The 25695-nt window shown below is 37.9% G+C and overlaps 1 protein-coding gene across 1 annotated transcript in view; it reads right to left on the bottom strand.

Annotated features, from left to right (window-relative positions):
- PHF8 (PHD finger protein 8) overlaps positions 1 to 25695 on the bottom strand; it is a 142419-nt gene that overhangs the window by 60220 nt on the left and 56504 nt on the right. The window contains exons 8-12 of the mRNA XM_049767204.1: positions 12065 to 12152; positions 11623 to 11729; positions 9679 to 9770; positions 5777 to 5866; positions 1844 to 1947 (exon numbers count right to left, since the gene is read on the bottom strand). Of these exons, the coding sequence (XP_049623161.1) occupies positions 1844 to 1947; positions 5777 to 5866; positions 9679 to 9770; positions 11623 to 11729; positions 12065 to 12152 (481 nt within the window). The remainder of the gene's footprint in view (positions 1 to 1843; positions 1948 to 5776; positions 5867 to 9678; positions 9771 to 11622; positions 11730 to 12064; positions 12153 to 25695) is intronic.

Raw genomic sequence — 25695 nt, 5'->3', positions numbered from 1 at the left:
AATGTGAAGGCTGACACATGGCCAGTATACAATGGTAAATGATATAACAGTATTCTTCAGGCCACAGAATACAAATCAGTAAAATGGGGATAACGACACTTATATTCAGAGCTTTTGTGAGAGCTTTACTATAAAGCAACTAAGAGTCTAACATAGAGCTTAATAAATGATAGCTATTTATATCTTGTTTTAACTTTTAATTAGAAAAAATGTCTAACATAAAAATATACAAGTATATTGAGCTCACCCACCTAAGTTTTATCAAGTATCAACCACCAGCCAAATTAGTTTAATTGCATCTAAGTCCCTGCAAAATGCTGCATTATTTTAGAGAAAAGTTGAAACACAGGTCATATTTCTGTAAATACTATACTTCATATGTTTTGAGCCCACACCCAGCATTATTCAGGGTTTACTCCTGGCTTTGTAATCAAAGATGAATCCTGGTCACTTCTGGAGACCACATGTGGTGTTGGGGATGAAACACAGGTCAAGTGCATGCCCTACTCAAAGTAATATCTCTCCAGCTCCAGTAATTATGGTACCCTGATTCTCTTAAATTCACTAAATAGCCTCTGAAACCTTTAAGAAGTAACAAAAGCATCACAATAAAGACTAGTGGTGAAGATAAAAATGACTTAGTGTGTTCTCAAGAATCATTATCCGTACCCTTGAGATATGAAGACAATCTTTTCTTCGGTAAAGACCTAAGAAAATATCTAAATATTCCTACATGCTGATGCTTATTATGTGGCTCTTAACTATTTTGTTCGGTGTAAGTATACAAATGATAATCTTTTCTATCTTCTTCAGCCTCATGAAAATATTTTAGGGTTTCTAATAACCTATTATCTGGTCCTACAACATGATTAACAAAATCAACATCATTCACCTTTAACTTCATTATTTATAATCCTCATTAAACCTGTAATTATTTATTACATGCCAGCCATGTGACAGCACTTTATATTATCTCATTTAGTCTCCCAACGATCCTAATCTAAGTTTAACTTACATACAGATATAATTAGGATATTGAGGCCCAGGTTAATTAAAATGCCAAGATCATACTGTGAATAAATGTCAGAGTTACGATTTAAGTTCATTTTATTTCATTTCCATGTCCATGCTTTTCATGTGAAAAGCTTTCTCTCAAAATACAGTACAAGTGACCAAATTCAAGGTCTCAATAATTTTGGGAAAAATGATACATGCTCATTATATAAAATTCAAATACTAAGCTTTCCATAATCTACTTTTTCAGAGACAACTATAATACAAGTGTGAAATATATGTCACAATACACATTACAAGTATATATATATGAACTCCCAAGCAGTGCCAGGAGGCTGGGATATATAAAAACCTCGTGTCTTTAAACAGTGTGCATACTAACTCTTGTTCATACAAGCAGTTCTAGCCCACTTACCCAAATTTCTAAAACTTATATTTTTCTCATAATTAATAATTAGATTCTTTTTTTTTTTTTTTTTTGGTTTTTGGGCCACACCCGTTTGACGCTCAGGGGTTACTCCTGGCTATGTGCTCAGAAATCGCCCCTGGCTTGGGGGGACCATATGGGACGCCGGGGGATCGAACCGCGGTCCTTCCTTGGCTAGCGCTTGCAAGGCAGACACCTTACCTCCAGCGCCACCTAACCGGCCCCAATAATTAGATTCTAAGTCTCTTCCTTACCCCCAGTTGGGTTCTGACTAAGCAATGATGATACTTTCGGGGTTTTCTTCAAATGCATTTCTTCCCTCACTCAGTTAGTTCCTAAGTCCAAATTCTATGAAAGCTTCTATCAACAGTCCCAATATTTCTGTGCTGCTACCCAACTCACCTGCCATTAGGCATCAAAAGGGTCAGTGAACCCTCATTCCCATCCAGGTCCAAGTCTGGTGAGTCTTCTTCAGAATCATTCAAGCGGGTACCAGCGATATTGAACTGCAGAAGGAGGAGACTCAGTTGTCACCTAGTACTATCATTTGGTACTCCCATGTGAATAAGGACAGCCAAATCCTTCGAGTTTCACAGTTTGAGGTCACTGTCAAAAGCAACTGAACCAAGGTCTTCAGCTACAGTGTTTACCACCTCTATTCAAAATGATCAAGGGAACAGGGGTTGAAAATTAAAGACTGGATCAGGGGAGCCTATTAGTCTGGTAAAGTATGTTTCAGAAAAGGGATGAGGTGATGTGTATCTTCACATATGCATGGAGAGCACAACCTTGAAGCAAGGTGGAAGAGAGGTCTTTTCTCAAGGAACTGCTCAAAGCTATAGCCTGACACTCATATAGCATGTTTAAAACAGACACTGCCACCCCAGCATTTCAATATGTAGCTCAAGTATAATGTTTTTGAGAATGACTTCTGATTACTGACCCTACATAGAATCTCCCTGTCTTAAGTGTCGCATCTACAACCATTCATTGTATCAGCATTCCTAATACTTCATAGCACTCATTTATGCCTCTCTTTCTCACAAGCCACTCAGCCTCTTGAAGCTTACATCACAGTGCCTATCACAGTGCCCAGCATAAGACAAGGTCTCAATAAATTCCTACTAAATGAGTGGGGCTATTAACAAATGTCAGGTGTCCTAAAGGAAGTAGAAGCAGGACAACATGAACAATTTTTTTCAATAGGATGCACCAGGCTGGAAAGATAGTATAGGAGCACTTGATTTGCACAAGGTGTCCCTAATTCGATCCCTGGTACAATATAAGGTCCTTTAAGTACTGTCAGGAGTGACCCCTGAGCATTGCTGGGTGTAGCCCAAATTCTCCCTGTTGGGTCCTGTTTAACCAAATATTGAAATAAAAAACAAAAATAAGTTGCTCTTCCAAAAGACTCAAATGAATTGGGCTGAAACCATGGGCAAGCATCCACCTTTGCTTTCTGTGAGGAGCCTGCCTTTAGTAACTGATGATTATATGTGTACATGAGATTAGAGCTCAGTTGGAAAGCAGGCTTTAAGGATGAGCTCTCTTTGCCCTTTTGCTCTGCATTCTGGAAGAATTTCTTAGACTTCAAACCTTTCTTTTTTGAACCACTTTTGAAGGACAATGACAGCCTAGATACAAGGAATAGATTGGCTTGGTTAAGGGAATAGCCAGCTAGGATATCTCTGGATATCTTCTTTGAGCTATCTCTGCAGTACATTCTGTTGGAAGATATCCTATAAGAGTATTAGTACAGGACACGGTTAGAGCTTACTCAAAGGTTCTCTCAATGCTAAAAGGGTCTCACATGGCACTGGTGAGACTATTAATGGTTTATAAATATACTGTAATATGCTCCAAATATGCTCCAGATGTATACAACCAGACATCAATTGTTTACTGGTGGCATATTTTACCCAGTCATTGATATATATTAAGACAAGCAGAGGAAATGTCCGGCACTATGATCAAAACTGGTGACAAAAGATTTCTAAGGTAATAGACAGAGAAAATAACTGAGAATTAGTATTGGTTCCAATTCGAAAGGTGGCAAAATCTAAGAGGAAAGGAGAAGATCTAATTTGCTACAAACTGGTCCTATGACCTTGGGAAAGTCATTATAATCACAGTCAATCTTTGCTTATTCTGTTGTATTAAAATAACTAGACTGGAAAAGTGATTTCAAAAGATGTTCCTTCAAGATTCTCAAGACCTAAAGACATAGATGGGAGGCAAAGGAATGCAGCACTAAACCTTCCCACTTAATCAAAGTTGATATGTACTAATTGGTTGTATAAAATGAGTTTCCACAACAAAATCTAATTTGGAGGTGTCAGAGAGACATTAAAGCAGATAACGAACCCAGATAAAAGCACTGGCATCCCCAATGGTCCTCTGAGTTTATCAGCAGTGATCCCTGAGTGCAGAGCCAGGACTAAACCCTGAGCTGGGTGTGGCCCAAAAACCACCAAAATTATTCATTTGGGAAAAAAGGATACCACTGTTTTAAAATATTTGAAAGCCAATGGATCAAATGTAATCCCCCCTTAGTTCTCTTCCAACCAGTCTAAATTTCTATGTCTTCAAAATTGGTTTATACAAAAAGAGAGAAAGAATATGATTTTTAACCAAAACCTCAAGAATTCTGACAGATGGGAATGGAGGAAAATGGAGAATTGAAATTGTATGCTATGGAATAGACAGTGAACAAGCTACAAGGAATGAGACTAGAAGGCTAATTTTCCAGTAGCTGATTCTGACCACTCTAAGAAATATTTAGTTCATGCATAATAGACATTATCTGGAACTATACAGCTTCTGAGAGAAAGTTTATTCTTCCTCAAGTTGTCTCTACTACCTCACTAGCCCACGTTAAACATTCTTTGGTGGCCCAGAGCAATTTGCATTGCACGTGGCCAACTCAGGTTCAATCCCCTGCATCCCATATGGGCCCCCAAGCCTTCCAGGAGTGACTTTTGAACAGAGTCAGGAGTAACCCTTGAGCACCAGCAGGTGTGTCCTGCAAAAAAAATCTTTGCTGCAATGTTTAATAACAATGACTCAGATTTATTGAGTACTTACTTACTCTGCCAGGCACTATGTGAAAGACTGCATGTATTAGCTCTTAGCTCTAACAAAATTATGAAAACCTGATGATAGTCTCACTGTACCAATTAGTATACAAAGACTCTGAAAGGCTTGAAAGTAATAGAGAAGGAAATGAAAACCAAGTTTCTCTTCTTACCACTACACCTTTCTGCATCATGGTAGATGCCTACTGAATTGTAATCATTTCAACCAGGAATAAGTATCATTTCCTAGAATGCAATGACTGGGAGCTGTAACAATAGTGCAGTGGAGAGGGCACTTGCCTTGCAACCAACCCAGGTTCCGTTCCTGACACCTTATATAATCCCCTGAATACCACCAGGAATACTTCCTGAGTACAGAGCCAGGAGTAAACCTGTCACCACTGGGTGTGACCCCAAAACATAACAAAATTATAAAATGCAGTGATTAAGTGCAAATATCATTAAAAACTACTTCTATGACCACCACCATCCTCCATCAACATGGACTATCATTACATTTTGGTGAGAGTCTAATGAGTGCCAGTGAGCAATCTTAGTGTTCAATTGCTATTTCTGTAAAGATAAGGAAAGTAAGGCTCAACCAACTATGCCAAGGTCCTAGACCTTGAATCAGTGGTCGTCAAACTATGGCCCGCGGGCCACAATATTGTATTTGTATCTGTTTTGTTTCTTCATTGCAAAATAAGATATATGCAGTGTGCATAAGAATTCGTTCATAAGTTTTGTTTTTACTATAGTCAGACCCTCCAATGGTCTGAGGGACAGTGAACTGGCCCCCTGTTTAAAAAGTTCTTTGTGGGCAGGCATTGTATTATTTTTATGGGCCTCCTCAGAAGTAGCAGCCCATGGTCTTGTGATACCTGGACCAGAAAAGCATGACAATTTAGCAAGCTGGCAGTATGAACTACAAGGTCTACGACTACTGGGGAGCCAATGAGGTACCAAGAATCAAACTTGGAGCCTCATACAGAATGCATGTGCTCTATCTCTTTAAGCTATCTCCCCAGCCTCAGACACTGTATTATCCATATATCTTAAACATTCAGTCTGATATGTGGCACATTTAAATCACATAATAATTTGAATTAATAAAGAGGTTCTTTAGTGGGGTCCTCAACCCTCCCTCTGAGTACTCATGCTAAATACAGAAGCTTTGACTTTCCACTAGAACTGCTTGATTTTCCACTAGAACCTCTAGTCCTTCCTTCCTAAATAATTCCTTTGTTCCCATGCTTCTTACTTCAACCAGGCGGATCTCCCTAGCCAGATCTTTAATGAGCTGTACAGTTCGTACTGTCTCCGGAATTTCATCCTCATGGTCTGGTAGAGCCTGTCAAATAAAGGGAACAAGGAATTGTTTCATAAATAGACAACTCAATGAAAAATGGTGGTTAAGACACAAGACTTCAACCATTATAATACACCATAGATTGAAGCACACACAAACCTTGATTTTGGAAGTTTTCTTAGAACATAAAAAGAATGTCTCACACACACACACACACACACACACACACACACACACACACACACACACACAAAACTAATGAGATTAATAAGAAAAAATTTAAACTTCTATTCAGAAGCACTAGAAAGACAAACCATAGATTCAGAAAAACATTTATAAAACATATATTCAATAAATGACAGTGAAAAAGATGAATTGGGTTATACCTCTCAAAAAGTCAAAAAACCTTCAGGAGTTTGCTAGAGATAACCCTGTCTTTGTACTTAGTACAGAACTCAGTGTTGAACAGCTATAGTCCAACAACTAGTTCAAGAGAAATTTAGGGACGGTCTCCCATTTTTTTCATTTTTAATTTTTATATACTCACCGAGAAATTACAAAATTATTCATGATTGGATTTCAGGTATACAATAATCTCTTTACCAGTGTCCACTTCCCTCCACCAATATCCCCCCAATCCTATTTCCCTCCCACTAGTCTGATTTTATAAGAGGTGCTTTATAATACAAATTTTGCACTGTGGTTTATAGTGCTATTGATGATAACACTTTACTACTTTCAGAACTACTTCCTTCTAGTCATATACTTTTCCCTACCACCTACCAAATTTTGTCTAGTTTTCTGAGTCCTTAAAGCATTTAAATTTATAGAAACAGAACCCTCAAATGCTTTTCAATTCTATCCACCAGTTTCACTTCACCTTTGTACTGAGAGAAAATGCAAATATTCTTTGATATTTCCTACTTGATTCTGATTATTTTACTTTTTATATATTTTGGGGGTCACATGCAGTGAGGTTCAGGATTTACTCCTGGCTCTGCACTCAGAAATTACTCCTTATGGGACTCAGGGGGACATATGGGAAGCTAGGGATCAAATTCAAGTAGGCCACATGCAAGACAAGTGTCCAATCTGCTGTACTATTGCTTACCCATATTTAACTTTAAAAAAATTGAATACTGTTTAAAGGATACATACCACAGTCACCACAGAAGTGTCAATATCACCCGTATGTAATTTATTTTGGTGTCTAGAGTGTGGGTCAAAAAATTATTATGTGACCTAGCGAGATAACCTTAATAGTTCCTTCTTCCCAACCCAGGGACTCTAAGAGGTGGTGGGCCCAAGTGCCTTTCATGCAAGTCATCTGTATTACCCACCAAACTTCCACAAAAACTACCTTTTTTATGTTTTTTAGTTTTTTAGTTTTTGGCCCACTCCTGTAGTGCTCAAGGATTCGTCCTGGCTCTGTGGTCATGAATGAGCCAGCCCCTCAAGTTTCAGGGATCTGGGTTGGCCATGTACAAGACAAGCACCCTACCTGCTATATTATCTATGCAGCCTATAAGTATTATTCCTTCCATGGATCTATGTCCTATTCTCCAGGTGCTTTTAGTCATGTTATTTGGGGTTATCCTAGCCCAATGTATAAGTGTTTGGGACACATCTCCATACTCCTTTGTGTGTTTCAGAGACACAATCATTCTGAATTTCATTTCATGAAGGTTATAGGGCTAAAGAGGAGCACTGAGAGATGAAACAAAGGGTATCATTCCTGAAGAATAAGGAGAAACAGATTCACAAGGTGACAAGGGTGAGTCAGTAAAGGGAACAAAGAAAATGCTCAAAACACCAATTCTAAGAATATGTAAAAAGAAGGTTGGCAACAGGAAAATAAATAAATAAATAGATAAGAGAAGAAAAATGTCTGCCACAGAGACAAGGAGGGGAAAGGGCAGGGGGAATACGGAGGGAAAACTAGGGACATTAGTGGTGAGAAATGTGCATTGTTGAAGGATGCTATACATTGTACGACTGAAATTCAATCATGAAAAACTTTGTAACTGTGAAATAAACAGAAATGAGATCTCACACACACACACACACACACACACACACACACACACACACACACACACCAATAAGAATTTAAATAAAAAAGAAAGAATGGGGAGAATGGCCAAAAAGACTACAGTGTATTGGTGGTGTTAAGGACATAAGAAATAGATGATCAAAAGACACATGAAACATCCACCACATAACTAATCATCATGGAGAGACAAATCAAGACAACACTGAGGTATCATGTCACACCACAGAGAATGGCATACATCACAAAGGACAACCAGTGCTGGCACAGATATAGGAAGAAAGGGACTTTTCACTGCTGGTGGGAATGATGATTGGTCTAGAGTTTTTGGAAAAATATGGATATTCCTCAAATAAACTAGAAATTGAGCTTCTATATGATCCAGCAATACCATTCCTAGGGATATATCTTAGGAATACAAAAACACAATAAAAATGCCCTCTGCACTCCTATGTTCATCACAGCACTATTTACAATAGCCAGAATCTGGAAACAACCCAATTGTGCAAAAAGAGATGAGTGGCTAAAGAGACTACAGTACATCTACACAATGGAATATTATGCAACTGTTAGGAAAAATAAAGTCATAAAATTTGCTTATAACTTGAATGGATATGGAGATTATTATGCTGAGTATAATGAGTCAGAGGGAGAGGGACAGAGAATAATCTCACTCATTTATGGGATATAAGAAAAAAAAGATAGTATGATAACTATTCAGAAACTATAATAAAGATAAGGGCCAGAAGGACTACTCCATGGTAGAAAGCTTGCCACAACAGTGAAGCAGTGCAGTTAGGGTAGAGAAGGGACAATTATGACAATGATAGTTGGAATTGATCACTCTAGACAATAATGGTGTGCTAAAAGAGAATAAAGTAATATGCATGATACATTTTCCTTTCATTAACAGTAGTGCAAAACAGTGTCAAAAAAAGAGAAAAAATGAGAGAAAAGTAAAATATTTGCCAAGAGGCAGGCATGGGGGTGGGAAAGGGTGGGAGGAAAACCGGGGACATTGATGGCAGGAAACATGCACTGGTACAGGGTGATGTGCATTGTATGGCTGAAACTCAATCATGAACAACTGTGTAACCATGGTGATTAAATAAATTATTTAAGAAAAGGACAGAACTAAATATCCCAGTCACAAATTCAACAATAAAATCATGACATCCAAACTTTAAAAGGTGCTTGTTATGATGACAGGCTAGGGCAGGGTAGTGATAGTATGGAATGGACTCTGGGAACATTGGGGGAGGGAGGCTGATACTGGTGGTGACATTGGTGCTGAAAATTGGTGTCTAAAATTTAACTATGAGTAACTTTGTAAATCACAATTCTTTAAATAAAAATAATAAATAGTTAGGTAAGGGTATACTAATTCCTACAAAGAAATATCACAGAACAAGTTTGATGTCACAGAAAAATTTTTGATATGGCTCAGGAGACCATACAGGGTCCTGGGGATAGAAGCTGGGTTGGCCATGTGCAAGGCAAACCTATCATACTTGTTTTCAATACCTATACAAAAGACAAAGTAGACCGAAATGTAAATGGTACTTCTCTCTTAGTACTGAAATTATAGATGACCTTTTTCCTTCTTTATAATCCTCTATATCTTTCCAATATGTTCTTTTAAAAAGCAGAATAATTTCAAAATGTAATCTAAGAAATCCTCAGTCCTCCATTGTAATTCCAGAATCAAACAGTCCTCTCTGCTCTATTCTGCTTCCACAAGCCATTTACTCAAAGCCACTCCCTATGGAGGACAGACTCTAGAGGAGATAAAAGAAATATTTACTTCTTTCCTTGTCCAGGCTCTAAAGGCCAAGTTTAGGGCTTTACCACCATGAACCAGGTAGGAGGCAGGGTGTCTCCTGTTCTCTCGCAAACCTAGAGAAGAAAAAAAAAAGTAGAGCATCAATGAAGCCAGAAAGAAATAAAGGACATGTTGCTATTTTCAGGCAATCAGAGAAAGTGTTCAAGATTCTGAGTACAACTCCAGGTTTCAGTTCTTAGAATACAGTTTATTTAATAGGATCCTTTTGTCAAACATGTTATCCATATACCATTAATACCATGTAATTCAGGGGTCTCAAACTCAATTTACCTGGGGGCCGCAGGAGGCAAAGTCGGGGTAATCCTTGAGTGCAAAGTCAGTAGTAAGCCTTGAACATTGGGGGGTGTGACCCAAACAACTAAAACAAAACAAAAAAGGATTCCTCTAGGGCAGGGCCACAAAATGTTGTACGGAGGGCCATTTGTTGCCCGCATGCCACGAGTTTGAGACCCCTGATGTAATTTATATACTAGCTTTTTCAGAAGAGAGAGTTTTGGCTATACCTGACAGTGCTCATGGATCATTCCTGGTAGGGCCCAAGTGTGCTGGAGATTGGACTTAGGTCAGCTATATGCAAGGCAAGCACCTCTTTCCTGCTAGGTGTTATTCTATTCATTTAATATTTTAGGAAACTGAGGCTCAGAAAGTCAAAAGACAACAAGATTTTACTAAGGACACATACTTAAGAAGTGTCAAAGCCAAAATTGAAACCATGACTGTTCTCTTTCTGTTCTCTTTCTACTGCTCACTCTGGGTTCCAAAAAGAACCATGATTGCCCCCTGTGTGCATCTAAAAGACAGTTAGTGCAAAGGAAGGATTAGTTGTGTACTGGGTTATTTCAAGTGAAAGTTGTAACAAATATCAGCTTCCAGCTCAATAATAAATATTCTATTGAACTGGACTATTCAGAACAGTAATGAACAGATAGCCACTCTGTCTCTGAACACTTAAGCGACAGTCTTTCTAGATGGCAGAATAAGGACTTGAGGATTTGGTAGATTATTTTCATTGGCCTCAGAAAGTTCTTTTTAACTTTAAGACACTGAATCCCCCTAGGGATCCAAAAAAGAATATTAGAGAGAAATGGTATTCCAGAGCAGAATAGTAAAGAGGAAACTGAGCACATTGGAGATGCCCAAGAACCAATACAGACTAGACTTGTCCCTATGGGAACTAGTCAGAAAACTCTGCCGCTATCTAGACTTAGTTTCTTAGCTGAATTCATAGGAAGTAAGGATAATTTCCAATAATCTGTCACTTTTGCTAAATCATTAAGACCCATGCCCTATTTTACATTTTATTTTACTTCTAGTAAAAAAGTCAATCTCAAAAGATCACATTATTCCACTTTTTAGCACTTTCTTTTTTTGGTTCTTGGGTCATACCCGGCAATGCTCAGGGGTTACTCCTGGCTCTATGCTCAGAAATTGCTCCTGGCAGGCTCGGGGGACCATATGGGAAGCTGGGATTCGAACCACCGTCCTTCTGATAGCAAGGCAAACGCCTAACCTCCATGCTATCTCTACAGCCCTCCACTTTATAGCACTTTCGAAGTGGTAAATAATAAAGTAAAACAGATTAGTGGTGACACTCAAGGATTACTCCTGGTTATGTGTTCAGAAATATGGGACACCCAGGGAATGAACCATAGTCTGTCCGAGGCTAGTGCAGGCAAGGCAAACGCCCTACCCCTTGCGCCACTGCTCTGGCCCCAGATTAGTAGTTTTAGAAATTATGGATTGTGCAAGGAAAGAGGGAATGTTAATGAAATAGGGTTTCTTTGAATTGAAGGAATAGTTCTGTACTATGAAGGAATAGTACTGTATTCAGATAACAGTTTCACAAACACACAGACATATACATAGGAATATGACAAAAGAGACAGTTGGAAACTGATGGTATACCTCGAAAGATGTCCAAGATGTGCTTTCCCACATACCAACAGATGGTCTCAAAATTGGGGAACTTGAAGAGGTCTGCTGTACTCAGCCGCTTCTCAATTTCATAAGCTCTGAAGAAAGCAGACACAGAAAAAACAATGAGGATCCTGTTTACTGAACACATTAGGAATTTTTTTGGAAGCTTCCTATCTATTATCTACGTATATACTATAAAGTTCTACATTATGGGTTAGGAAACATAGTCTTAAACAGTAATGTGACTTAACTAAAGTCACAAAACTACTGAGAGTGAAGTATTTCTTATAGTGAGCATCATCAAGAACTATATCCCTTCATTTCTGGTCATCTTGTATCACTTATAATGTTCTCCTCACTACAGAAGAGAAGCCAAGGACGAAAAAAGATAAGAATGGCCAACAAGGATCTCTGCAATTTCAAGACTCACTTGAGCTGCATTTCAATGTTAAGGCTGTGAAGGAAATTCCCTCCAAATGCAAGGCAGTCAACAGGTGTCAGTACAGCATGGATCCATCCTGCAGAGTAACAAAGTAAAATCATCTCGGGCAGAAAGCCTTTCTATCTCTGCATGTCTTTAATGCCTGCTCAACATAAACTCAACTGCCTCCTGCAGCCAGTCTAGCAGTGATTAGGAATATCCTGTTCCTCCACTATTCCAACACCTACCCTGTCCAAGTCTTTCATCTTTATGACCTTGAGCTGAACCAATGCACCTAGTTAAGAAACTCCTACTTATCTTGGAGCCAGATGGGTAGTGCAAACAGTAAGGCATCTGCCTTGCCTGTGCTGCCTAGGACGGACTGAAGTTCGATCCCCCATATAGTCTCCCTAGACAGGAGCAATTTCTGAGCACATAGCCAGGAGTGACTCCTGAACATCACCGGGTGTGGCCCAAAAAACAAAAACAAAAACAAAAACAAAAAAAAGAAGAAACTCTACTTATCTTGTCTCTAAGAAAGGCTCCTATTGCCAGAATTACTCCTAACTTAAGATTTGCCATTTTTCTGGTTAAGTATGATGTCAACAAAGTCAGTTTTGAAATACACACCTAGCTAGAACTCAATTATTTCCCTCTGCCCCTTTCCGGGGCCTTCTGATTTTTCTTCTTTTATTTCGTGGGTTTTTTTTGGCCACACCCAGTTGTGCTCAAGACCTACTCCTGGCTACATGCTCAAGGATTACACCTGGAAAGGCTCAGGAGACCAAATACAAGGTAAGGAATCAAACATGGGTTTACTGCACAAAAGGCAAGTGTCTAACCAATCCACTAAACTATTTCTCTGGCCCCTTAATTTTTCATCTTAACTATTATGTTCATCTCCCCTTCTCCATTCATTTCTACATCTTACAAGTATCCTAATCCAGACCCCTCATCATCTCTCACTCACTCTCAATAGTCTTTAAACTGGCTCTATTATACCAATTCTCATGATGTGGTCCAGCAAACTGCAGGTTCCTTGAAATTCTTCCAAAGCATGTAAAAAGTCCAACTATGTTTACAGTAATACTAAAATGTTGTATTTTTACCCTTCCTGTCATGAGTATATGGTATTTTCCAGAGGATACATGATACATAATCACAACAAACAGATAAAGATTTAAAGATTCTGTTATTTACCCATACATTTTAATACTTAAAAAAATTCTGTTACTCATCACTAAATCTTCTTAGTTTGAAAATTGCTATTCTTCAAAGAAATTGCTAAAGATATCCAGGGTTAACTCAAGTGCATAATACTTGTCTTGCAAGCAGAAAGCCATGATTCTGGGCATTACCTTATATGCACTAAGGACAAATCTAGAAGAACTGTCATTTGCTAATTTAAGTACAACAAAATATATGATCTCTGGTAAACCAGAGTTTAAGTATGACAACTGCGGCAAGCATCACAAATAAAGTGTGTATCAATTTGGTATGTAAACCACAACAAGGACCACAACTAGAGTCTATGACTATCACAACCAAGTGTGTGACCCCTGGAAAACACTACAACCAAAATGTGTGTGAACACAAAACTATAAAGTATAAATCCTAGGCAGGTAAGCAAATGTTTAAGCACCTTATGAAGCATTAAATTACCAAAAACAAGTGTACAATCACCACAATCAAGTGAACAAGTACAGTAAGCAAGTGTGTGTGAGACCACTGCTCATCAAAACAATAAAATCTAAACGGGGACTAAAAGGGAACAGTTTTATTTATGTTAAAATATGAGGTTTATTTCATTTTTTCCAATAGAATATTTAAATGTTCTCAGCAGTAATTTATAAAATAAATATTAATAAATATAAACCACATAAATCAAAGCTATCTCTATGGCAAGTTTAGACTACCTTCTTTTTCCACTGCCAGTCTTTAAACTGTAGATTCCAATATATATAAACAGCTTCATATGGCTTCAATAAGTTTACTATTTAATATGTATCTGAACTATCTATGTCATTCATAATTTATCAGAGTTCACTCTCCTGAAACACATATGGTCCCCAAACTCCTAATAGGAATGAGCACTGAGTCAGGAGTAAGCTCTTAGCACAGCAGGGTACAGCCCCCAAAACAAAAATAAATAAACAAAATCGAAATTTTACTTATCGTTACATAAAAATTAAATTGAGTGGCCAGAGATAGAGCAGAGTAAGGCATTTGCCTTCCACAAAGTTGACCCAGATTCAATACCAGTACCCAATATGGTCCCCCAAACACTGCCAGGAACATTCTCTGAGAGCAAAATTAGGACTAATTAGTCCTGGCCACCACTACCTATGGTCCAATAACAAAACAAAATTAACTTGAAAGGGTGAAAAGCCTAAAAATAAGAAAATAATAAAAACTAGGGGCTAGAGTGATAGTATAGTGGGTAGTGTGCTTGCCTTGCATGTGGCCGACCAGGGTTCAATAACCAGTATCCAATATAGTCCCCTGAGCAGGCCAGGAGTTATCTCTGAGTGCAGAGTCAGGAGTCAGCCATGAGCATAGCCAGGTGTGGCCCAAAGACAAAAACAAATACAAATAACTATAAGACCTCTTAGAAAACACAAATATTGAAGCTGTTGAACTAGTATTTTAGATATGATGTCATAACACAAGCAAAAATTGGAAAAGAGACCAATGGCCAAACTCAAAGAGGTCAGAGGTCATGCCCACTGGTAATCCTTCCCAAACAACATACCTGAGGCCTCCCTTTCTGTAGGAAAGATTTTGAGAGTAAAAGGAAAGAAACATCTTGAGAGAATTACAGAAGCATGGTAGGGCAGTGAAAAAAATCCCACCACAAATGTAGATGAAAACCCAATCAGTAGCAGCCCCTTATATAATCTGTCTGAAATGGACTTTAGAGTGGAAATGCTCAGGATGTTCAATGAATTCAAAAATACAATGGAATGTACTCTCAATAAACACAAGATATGATAACAGAAATGAGAAATACAAACAGTAATGTCAGAATTGAAAACCTTGGTAGGCGAGATGAAAAATTCATTGGAAGGCCTCACTAGCAAAGAGAAGCTGCTGATGACAGAATTAGTGAGCATGAAGATGAAGTACAAAAACTCTCAGACACAAGAAAATAATTTTTGAAAAGCTTCAGAATAAACAAAGAATGATAAACTAATTCTGGGATGAATTCACCAGAAACATACAAAATCACTGGGATCTGAGAGACACGGGAAGAAAGAAAAAGCAAGCTGGGGCTGGTGAGGTGGCACTAGAGGTAAGGTGTCTTGCCTTGCAAGCGCTAGCCATGGAAGGACCACGGTTCAATCCCCTGGCGGCCCATATGGTCCCCCCAAGCCGGGGCAATTTCTGAGCACTTAGCCAGGAGTAACCCCTGAGCATCAAACGGGTGTGCCCCCCCAAAAAAAAGAAACAAGTCAAGGACATCATTACTAAAAGGTTTCAAGTGCTAGAGAATGCATGTACCCACACCCTGGACACCTGATGAGCACCAGCTAAAACAGACCCAAATAAAAATACCCCAAGGTCTTCCTTATGAGAATAATAAATGATGAGAATGATCATTCTCACCATAATGATGAAAAACACAGAGATAGAATACTGAATGCAGCAAGATCAAAAAAGGAAATCATAGGGCTGGAGAGATAGCATGGAGGCAGGGTGTTTGCAGAAGGACAGTTTCGAATTCCAGCATCCCATATGGTCTCCCAAGCTTGCCAGGAGCAATTTCTGAACATAGAGCCAGAAGTAATCCCTGAGCACTGCCAGGTGTGACCCAAAAACCAAAAAAAAAAAAAAAAAAAAAAAGGAAATCATATACAAAGGAACATCCTTAAGATTTACAGCAAATTTACCAAAAGAAACCCTCTGGACCCAAAGAAAGTGGTTGAATATGGAAAAAACTAAATGAAATGAGTAGCTCAACTAGACTCTTGTTCAGATTTTAAGGAAGATACACAACATAACAAGCAACCTCTCAAAAACATCATGGACTCAACACTACCTTTATGGGAAAAATAAAAACTAAAGGCTCTACTTTAAGACAAGATGAATCTTACAAACACACCAAACTTCTATAGAAATATATTGCAGTATTTCATGGTACTTTATCTTTCAAAATCAACGGAATAAACACAGAGACACAATGGCAGGATGGAGTAGAAAATTGAACCCAACATTTTGCTGCCTGCAAGAAACACATCTAAACACACCAAACATTGACAACAAAAAGTCAATGGTTGGAACACAATTATTCACTCAAACAACCCCTCAAAAAGGTCATAGTAGTCATTCTAGTATCAGGCAACACAGATTTCTGGCTCAAAAGATTATAACAGACAATGAAAGTCATTTCTTAATGAGCATCACAAAGAACTCTCACCCCTAAACATATATGTACCTAATGAGGGACTACCAAAATACGTAAAATAACTGCTAATAGACTTGAAAGAAGACATTGCTAGCAACACAATAATAGTAGGAGTCTTCAACACCGTTCTCTCACTTCTCAATAGATCAACCAGACTAAAAATCAGTTAGGAGATACTTATTTTAAAGGAAGAAATAGAAGAGAGGGGCTCAGCAGATATGCATAGGGTTTTTCACCCCCCAAAAAACAAATACACATACACATTATACTATAATGCACATAGTCAAGAGGAGAGAAATCATACCAACTACCTTCTCAAACCAAGATGCACTAAAAATAGAAGTAAATCACAAACAGAAACAGAGCAATAATGTAAAAACTTGGAAACTGAATTGCACATTACAGAAAAACTAGTGGGCCAATGTACATAAGAATACAGAGGACTTTTCTGGTTTGTGTTTGTATATTCCTATGGTATATCTCTAGAAGTGGTATAGCTGAATCATGTGAAAGCAAAATTTCTAGATATTTGAGGACTATCCATATTATTTTCCCCCAATAAAAGAGCTGGATCAGTCAGCATTGTTACTAGTAGTAAAAAAGGTCCCTTTCTCCCTGCATCTATCACCACCAGCACTTGTTATTGTTGTTGTTCTTTGTGATGACAGCCAATCTCTGTGGTGTTGTATCAAATAATTAAAGATGGTGCTGGATGGCGATGGATGGAGGCCTTTGTGCTTAGGCCCCAGCCACGTGGCTTCATTTCCCATCCAGCCGGCGGATTCCAGGCCCAGGTAAAAAGCGAAATCAGACTTATCCAGAGACAGGCATCAGGAAGCATTAACTTTATTCATGCCCTATTCGCCACATGTGTGTGGCCTATCTCATAACCTTTTAAGCATTCAGCCATTCTAGGCTACCCTGCGTCTAACCCTTTCAGCCATCTTCCCCTTGGCCTCCATCCTGGTCCAAAACCAAAAGAGGCAGAGACCCTAAAGCCAGAGAGCTCAGCAGGGCCGAAAGGGCCCGAATCCCCTTGGTCCAAGGCTTATCTAACTTTTCCAAGACCCCTCCCAGGAATGGGCGGGGTCTTGCAGGTAAGGTCACACCTAATATCTGGTTCCCAAGACCCCTCCCAGAAATGGGTGGGTCTTAGGTATCTACACCTAAATCCAGGGTCTCAGCTAGGTACACCAACACTGTGGCATGAGATGATGTCTCTCTGAATAATTAGTGATATGGAACATGCTTCTATGTGCCTTTTGTCCATTTGTAATTATTTTATAAGAATATGTCTATTTAAGATCCTGCATCTTTGGGACCCAGAAACCAAACTGGCAGAGCCCAGGTGAGGGACAGGATCTGAGGCAGGGACCCAGAGCTAAGGAACTCATGTCCCAGAGACAACAGAGGCCATGGAAGCAGAGTCTGCAACTTTGGGACCTGGAAGCCACGTTGGCAGCACCCAGTTGAAGTACAGGATACAAGACAAAGAGCCAGTGGAGTGCAGCTGCTCAAATCTGTTCCATGGCCTGGTGTTCCTCCTAGACGAACACCAGCATGGGTATAGAAAACATTACACTACAACTACAACGATGGGGAAACAACGCAGACTTCCACCATGTTTAGAGAACAAAGAGGGTAGCTTCAATGACCCAAAAAGTAAAAATCACTTATTTATCCTTTCAGATAAGAACTGAGAGAAGAAATATGGAGGATGTTCATAGAATTCAAATAAAGCCTGGAATAAACTGAACGTGCCACAAATAAGAATCAAGAGGATCTGAGAGTAGAAATAAGAAAATTTCAAACTGAAATAGCAGGGCTAAAAACCTGGTCGATAAAATGAATACCTCATTAAAAAGCCTATCCAACAGAGTAAATAGCAGCTGAAGAAAATCAGTGATCTGGAAGATGAGATGCATAACAACTCCATACAATAGAAAAGATTGTAAAAGAGCCATAAAATAAATGATCTGGCAATGAGAAATATCCACAAAGAATGTGAACAAATGAAAATAGAAGTCTTTGATAAACTGAACAGAAACAACTTAATCATTGGAGTCCCAGAGACACGGGAAGAAAATACCCATGAAGTATCAATAGCCAAGGGCATCAATGCAAAGAAACTCCCAGAGCTGAAGATTGTGTGCAGCTAAATCCTACATGCCCAAAGAGTACCAGCCAAAAGATATCCAAAGAAAAGCACGCCAAGACACATCCTAGTTATAATGATGAAATCCATTCAAAACTTTCCTGAACTCCATCCCCGTTAGGAATGGACTACTGAAAACAGCAAGATCAAAAAGGGAAATTACATTCAAAGGAGCATCTCTAAGATTTACCACAGATTTGTCACCAGAAACTCTCAAGGCCCAAAGGCAGTGGTGGGATATAGTGACAAAACTAAAAAAATTAATGGAGGAGCATCACCTTCCCCACTTCCAAATGCATTACAAAGTGGTAGTAAATAAATGGCATAAAGACAGATCCTCATATCAGTGTTATAGAATTGAATATCCTAAGACAGATGCCTATGTATATAAGTTATTCTTCAATAAAGGATAGAAAATATGATGTGGAGCAAGAAAAGCTTCTTTAACAAGTGGGACTGGAAAAATTGGTCTAATAGGTACAAAAAATGGACTCAGACCTCTTTTTAATGCCATGCACAAAATCAAATCAAAACTGACTAAAGACTTTGATATCAGGCTGGAAACCATAAGGTACAGAGAGGAAAACACAGGGAGAACTGTATGGCACTGAAGCTAAAGGGCTCTTCAATGATGAAATACCACTAAGTAAGTGGAAGCAAAGAAAAACAAATGAGACTACATTAAATAAGAAGTTTCTTCAACTCAAGGAAACGATGGTCAAGATACAAAGGCCAATAGGAATGGGAGAAATCATTTTCCCGATACCCATCAGGTAAGGAGTATCTAGAATATTTACAGATAGAGTTCAACAAGAAGAACCAACCCCATCAAAAATAGCAAGGAGATAAACAAAAAGTTCCTCAATGAATAAATACAGTGACCAAAAGGCACATGGGAAAATACACCACATCACTTATCATGAGAAAGATGCAAATCAAAATGACAATGAGATATATCAGAGCACAGAGACTGGCACACATAAAAAATAACAAGTACTGGGGTAGGGGAAAAATAACAAGTACTAGTGTGAACATAGGGAGAATGGAACTCTCATTCACTGTTGGTCCAACCTTTTTAACAAAAAATAGAAATTTCCTCTAAAAACTAGAAATCAAGCTTCCACTTGACTCAGTATTACTGTTCCCGGCAATAAATCCTAGGGACTCAAAACACAATGCAGAAAACGCATATGTACTCCTACGTTCACTGAGCACTATTTCACAATATCCAGAATATGGAAATAACGAGTGGATAAAGAAACCATGGTACATTGACACAATAAAATTGAACTGTACTGTATACATTAGGAGAAGTTAGTCCTGAAATATGCTTATACATGGATATCATGGAGAGTATCATGGTGAGTGAAATGAGTCAGAGGGAGATGTATAGTAAGTGATAGCACTGATCTGTGGCATATAAAATAATAATATGAGAAAAGTATCCAAAGATAAAAAAATGATGGAAAAAGAGTAAGGTTAGGACAGAGAAGGGACCACTATAATAAAATAATTGAAAATTATCTCTGGGCCCAGAGAGATAGCACAGCGGCGTTTGCCTTGCAAGCAGCCGATCCAGGACCAAAGGTGGTTGGTTCGAATCCCGGTGTCCCATATGGTCCCCCGTGCCTGCCAGGAGCTATTTCTGAGCAGACAGCCAGGAGTAACCCCTGAGCACCGCCGGGTGTGGACCAAAAACCAAAAAAAAAAAAAAAAAATTATCTCTGGACAGAAATTCTGTGCTAAAAGGAAGTAAAGTGATATACATGATGCCCTTCAGTAGCAGTATTGCAATTCACAGTGACTAAAAGGAAAACCAGTGAGGGAAAGAGAAAGAAGAAAAGTTTCTGCCATGGAGGCAGGCTGAGGAAAGAGGAAGAACTAGGAAAACTGGAAATTGTTGGCAGAAAATGAACACTGGTGAAGATATAGGTGTTGAAACACTGTGTGACTGAAACTCAACTAGCAACAACTTTTCAATTCTGTATCTCACAGTAATTTAATTAAAAAAACTTTTTTGATTTTTGGGCCACACCCGTTTGATGCTCAGGGGTTACTCCTGGCTAACCGCTCAGAAACTGCCCCTGGCTTGGGGGGACCATATGGGACGCCGGGGGATCGAACCATAGTCCTTCCCTGGCTAGCGCTTGCAAGGCAGACACCTTACCTCCAGCGCCACCTAACCGGCCCCAATTTAAAAAAACTTTAATAAACTGATTCAGCATTGATCCCCGCTGCATGCTGTCCAAGATCAGCGGCTGTTCATTTTGGGACCAACGCTGTCCAGAAGTACCTGCGAAAGCTACATGAACAGAGGTGAGCTTCCCCTGCCCACAAAGGGTTGAGCCTGATCATTGCCACATGCTTTTCAACATGGTTGATGCCCACGACCAGTTGCTGCCGGTTTTGGGACTAACCTTAGCCAGAAGCGCCTTTCAAGAGGACCGACTACCAATAATTTTAAGGCACTTCCAGGAAAGTGAAGAAAAATAAACACTCCCAAATAGTTATTATGAGACTAACACCACCCTAATACCAAGAGCAGACAAAGATACTACAAGAACACAGATGCAAAAATCCTAGCAAACAAGATCAAACACCTCATCATGAGGTCATACATCATGACCAAATAGATTTCAATCCAGAGATTAATACATAAAAATCATCATAATACACAATACCAAGGAAAGAAAAAATAATAAAAGCCACATGATCATATCTATAGATGCAGAGAAACCATTTGAAAAGGTTCAACACCTGTTCATAATAAAAACTCTCAAGTTAGGAATGGAATGAACTTCTCTCAATATAGTTAAGGCCATTTAACACAAGCCAATGGCAAATATTACATTCAATGGAGATAAAATTTGATACAGGACAAGGCTGCCCTCTCTCACCACTCCTGTTCATCATAGTGCTGGAAGTTTTTGCCACAGTGACTTGGCAAGAAAAAGATATCAAGGGCATCCAGAAAGGAAGAAGATAAGCTCTCACTGTTTGCAGATGACATGACAATATATTTAGAAAATCCTAGAGACTCTACCAAAAAGCTTCTAAAACAATAGATTCATATAGCAAAGTAGCAGGCTACAAAATTAACACACAAAAATCAGTGGCTTTCTTATACACAAGTAATGATAGAGAAGAAATGGACATTAAAAAACACTACCACTCAAACTCAAATACCTTAGAGTGAACTAAAGATGTGAAGGACCATTACAAAGAAAACTACAAAACACTGCTTCAAGAAATAAAAAGGACACAAGGGAATGAAGACACATACCCTGTTCATGGATGGGAAGAATTATTATTATTAAAATGGGAATACTCCCCAAAGCATTGTACAGATTTAATGCAATTCCTCTGAGGATACCGATAACATTCTTCAAAAAAGTGGATCAAATACTCCTGAAATTCATTTGGAACAATAAACACTCAAAAATAGCTAAAGCAATTCTCAAAAAAAAAAATGGGAAGCATCACTTTCTTCAACTTTAAATTGTACTACGAAGCAAGTCATTAAAACAGCATGGTAATGGAATAAAGACAGACCCTCAGATCAAAGGAATGAATTTGAGTATTCAGAGAATGTTCCCAAGACATACAATTATTCTTTGATAAAGGGTCAAGAAACACAAAATGGAGTAAGGAAAGCCTCTTCAACAAGTAGTGTTGGAACAACTTGTCAGCCACAAGAAAAAAAGCGAACTCAGACCTGAATCTAACAACATGCACAAAGGTCAAATCCAAATGGATTAAAGACCATGATATCAGGCCTGAAACCATAAGTTATATAGAATAACATGTAGGTAAAACACTTCATGATATTGAAACCAAGGCATCTTCAAGGAGGAATACTGTCCAAACAAGTGGAAGCAGAGATAAACAAATAGGACTATATTAAACTGAGAAGCTTCTCCATCTCAATGGAAATAGTGATTAAGACATGAAGGCCACCCACAGAATAGGAGAAACTATTTATTTACCCAACACCCATCAGGTAAGGGGCTAATATCTAAGATATACAAGGTACTGAAAGAACTTAACAAGAAAAACATATCTAATCCAGTGAAAAGGTAGGAAGAAATAAGAAAGACACTTTCTCAAAGGATAATACAAATGGCCAAATACAATGAAAAAATGCTCCACATCATTAATCATAAGGGAGATGCAAATCAAAACAAAAATGAGGTATCGACTCACCCCACAGAGACTGTCACACATCTCAGAAAAAAAAGGACTATCAGTGCTGGCCTGGATGTGGGGAGAAAGGAACTCTCACTCAATGCTGGTGGGATTGCTGGCTAGTCTAGCCTTTATGAACAACAATTTGGAGATTTCTCAAAAAACTGGAAACTGAGCTCCCATATGGTCCAATTATGCTACTCCTAGGGATACACCCTAGGAAGAAAATAACACCTATATTCATTGCAGCACTATTTACAATAACCAGAATCTGGAAACAACCAAGATGCTCATCAACAGATGAATGGATAAAGAAACTGTGGTACATAAACACAGTGGAATACTATGCAGCCATCAAAAACAATGAAGTCATGAAATTTTCCTATACATGGATGCACATGGAAACTATTATGTTGAGTGAAATATGTCAGAGGTTGAGAGACAGACACTGAATAGTCTCACTCATCTGTGAGATTTAAGAAAAATAAAAGGCAGTATTGTAATAATACCCAGGAACCATAGAGATGAGGGCTGAAAGGACAGCCCACGATATGAAGCTTACCACAAAGAATGGTAAGTGCAGTTAGAGAAATAACTACGCTAACAATTATTATGACACTGGGGAGGAGGATATAGGGGGCATTGGTGGTTGGAAGGTTGCATTGGTGAAGACGGGTGATCTTTTTTAGGACTAAAACCAACTACAAACACGTTTGTAATCATATTGCTTAAAGTTATTATTTTAAAAAAACTGAGTCAGAGTGTTAGTATAGCAGCTAGGGCTCTTTTCTTATATGCAGTGGACCCTGGCTTGATCCCCAGCATCCTATATGGTCCTTGAACCCGATCAGGAGTAATCCTTAAGCAATTTCAGGTGTGCCCACCAAAAATAAAAAAGAAAATAAATGGAATAGCAAAATTGTTAACTCTTATGTTTCATAGGACACATTCAACATGTGAGATGACAACTCTTAGAAATATAAATAACATTTGTAAATCAGTAATCAAAATACTGATTTTAGAAAGAATTCTAAAAATTTAATAATTTGACAAATTATCCAATTAAGGAATGAAAGTTTCAAATAAATATTTTTCCAAGAATGGCATACAAATGTCCAATAAGCACATGAAAACGTGCTTATCATCAACAGTCATTAGGAAAACAGAAATTAAAATGTCAATAATATCTCTTTATACCTCCTCAACTGATTAATAATAATGAAGACAGATAAGAGCCAGTATTGGGAGAATATGGAAAAACTGGGACCAACATAAATCAGTGGCAGGGATGCAAATGGTACAGCTGCTTTAGAACAATTTGGAAGGTCCTCAAGAAATTAAATGTAGTTACCTCCTGACTCAGGAATTCATCTATTAAATGTAGTGCCAAGAGAACTGAAAAACTAAATAAAAGGGCCATAGAAATAGCTCAATAGGCCAGAGCAAATGTTTATCTACAAAAGGCCTATGCCTTATCTTCAGCATCAAACACAGTCCCTCAAACAGCTCCAAAAGTGACCATTTAGCACTGAGCACAGTGCTGGACTAGGTATTGAAGACCACTATGTGAAGCACAAAATCCAAACTTTCAATGCAATAGTTCATATGTGAATATTTATAGTGACAATAGCCAAAAAGTGTAAAAAGCAATAATAGTCCAAAAGTTAAAACAACCTTTTTGAAAATAGCCAGAAAGTTAAAATATGTATAAAATCAAAAACAAACCCATATAACAATTATTCAGCTATCAAAAATAGTAAGACTTGATAAATGTAACAATGAATAGCCTTTTGTTGTTTCCTTTGAGGGAATCATACCCACACTGTTATCAGGGATTATTTATGGCTCTGCTAGCTCTCAGGGATCACTCCTGGCAGGGCTCAGCAAACCTTGTGTTTGCTATGAGCAACACAACCTCCTTATCCACTGCACTGTCTCTACAGTCCTGAATAGACTTTAGTATATTCTAACTGAAATAAGTCACACACCAACAAAAATCACACACTGCATAAAATATTCAGCAACCTCCTTATCCACTGCACTGTCTCTACAGTCCTGAATAGACTTTAGTATATTCTAACTAAAATAAGTCACACACCAACAAAAATCACACACTGCATAAAATATTCAGAACAGGCAAACTCTAAATACAACAAAATTTTAAGTGGTTAATAGGGGCTAAAAAAGGAAGGGACTAGGGATTGATTGCTAATAGGTGCAGAGTTTTATTATGAAGCAATTAAAACTTTTAGGTAGGAGGCTAAAAAGATAGTACAGCAGCTAAGGCATTTAAACCCAACCTGGGTTCAATACATCAGGAGTGATCTTGGAATACATAGCCAGTAGCAAGCCTTAAGGCACCAGTGGGTGTGGCCCAAAAACCAATACGTTTTTTCCGGTATTAACTAGCAAATATGGCTATATAAAATGGTTTTGTTTCTTTAAAAACTAAACCTGCATGCTTTAAGATTAAGTTTCATATAATGTAAATTGGAGTCTATTATATTATGTTATCATGTATATTAGATGATAATATTATTATATATCAATTATATAGAATATAAACTTTATAGAAAAATACATATTTATATCAATATAAATTAATTTTATAGAACATAAATATAAATTATATAGAATATAAATATAGAATATAAAATATATGTATACAATTATTTTATAAAATATATATAATATAAATTATAAATATAATTTTTAAGATACGCATGATTTAACAATTAAGTTTTATAGAATATAAAATATACATATAAAATGAATTTATAGAATATAAATATATAAATTATAAATTTAATTTTAAGATATGCATAATTTAACAGTTAAGTTTTATAGAATATAAATTACATTTTATATAATATAAATTTTATAGAATTTAATATA

This window comes from Suncus etruscus, chromosome X (genome assembly GCF_024139225.1).
Source record: "Suncus etruscus isolate mSunEtr1 chromosome X, mSunEtr1.pri.cur, whole genome shotgun sequence".
NCBI lineage: Eukaryota > Metazoa > Chordata > Mammalia > Eulipotyphla > Soricidae > Suncus > Suncus etruscus.
This window is presented reverse-complemented; position numbering and strand designations above follow the sequence as displayed.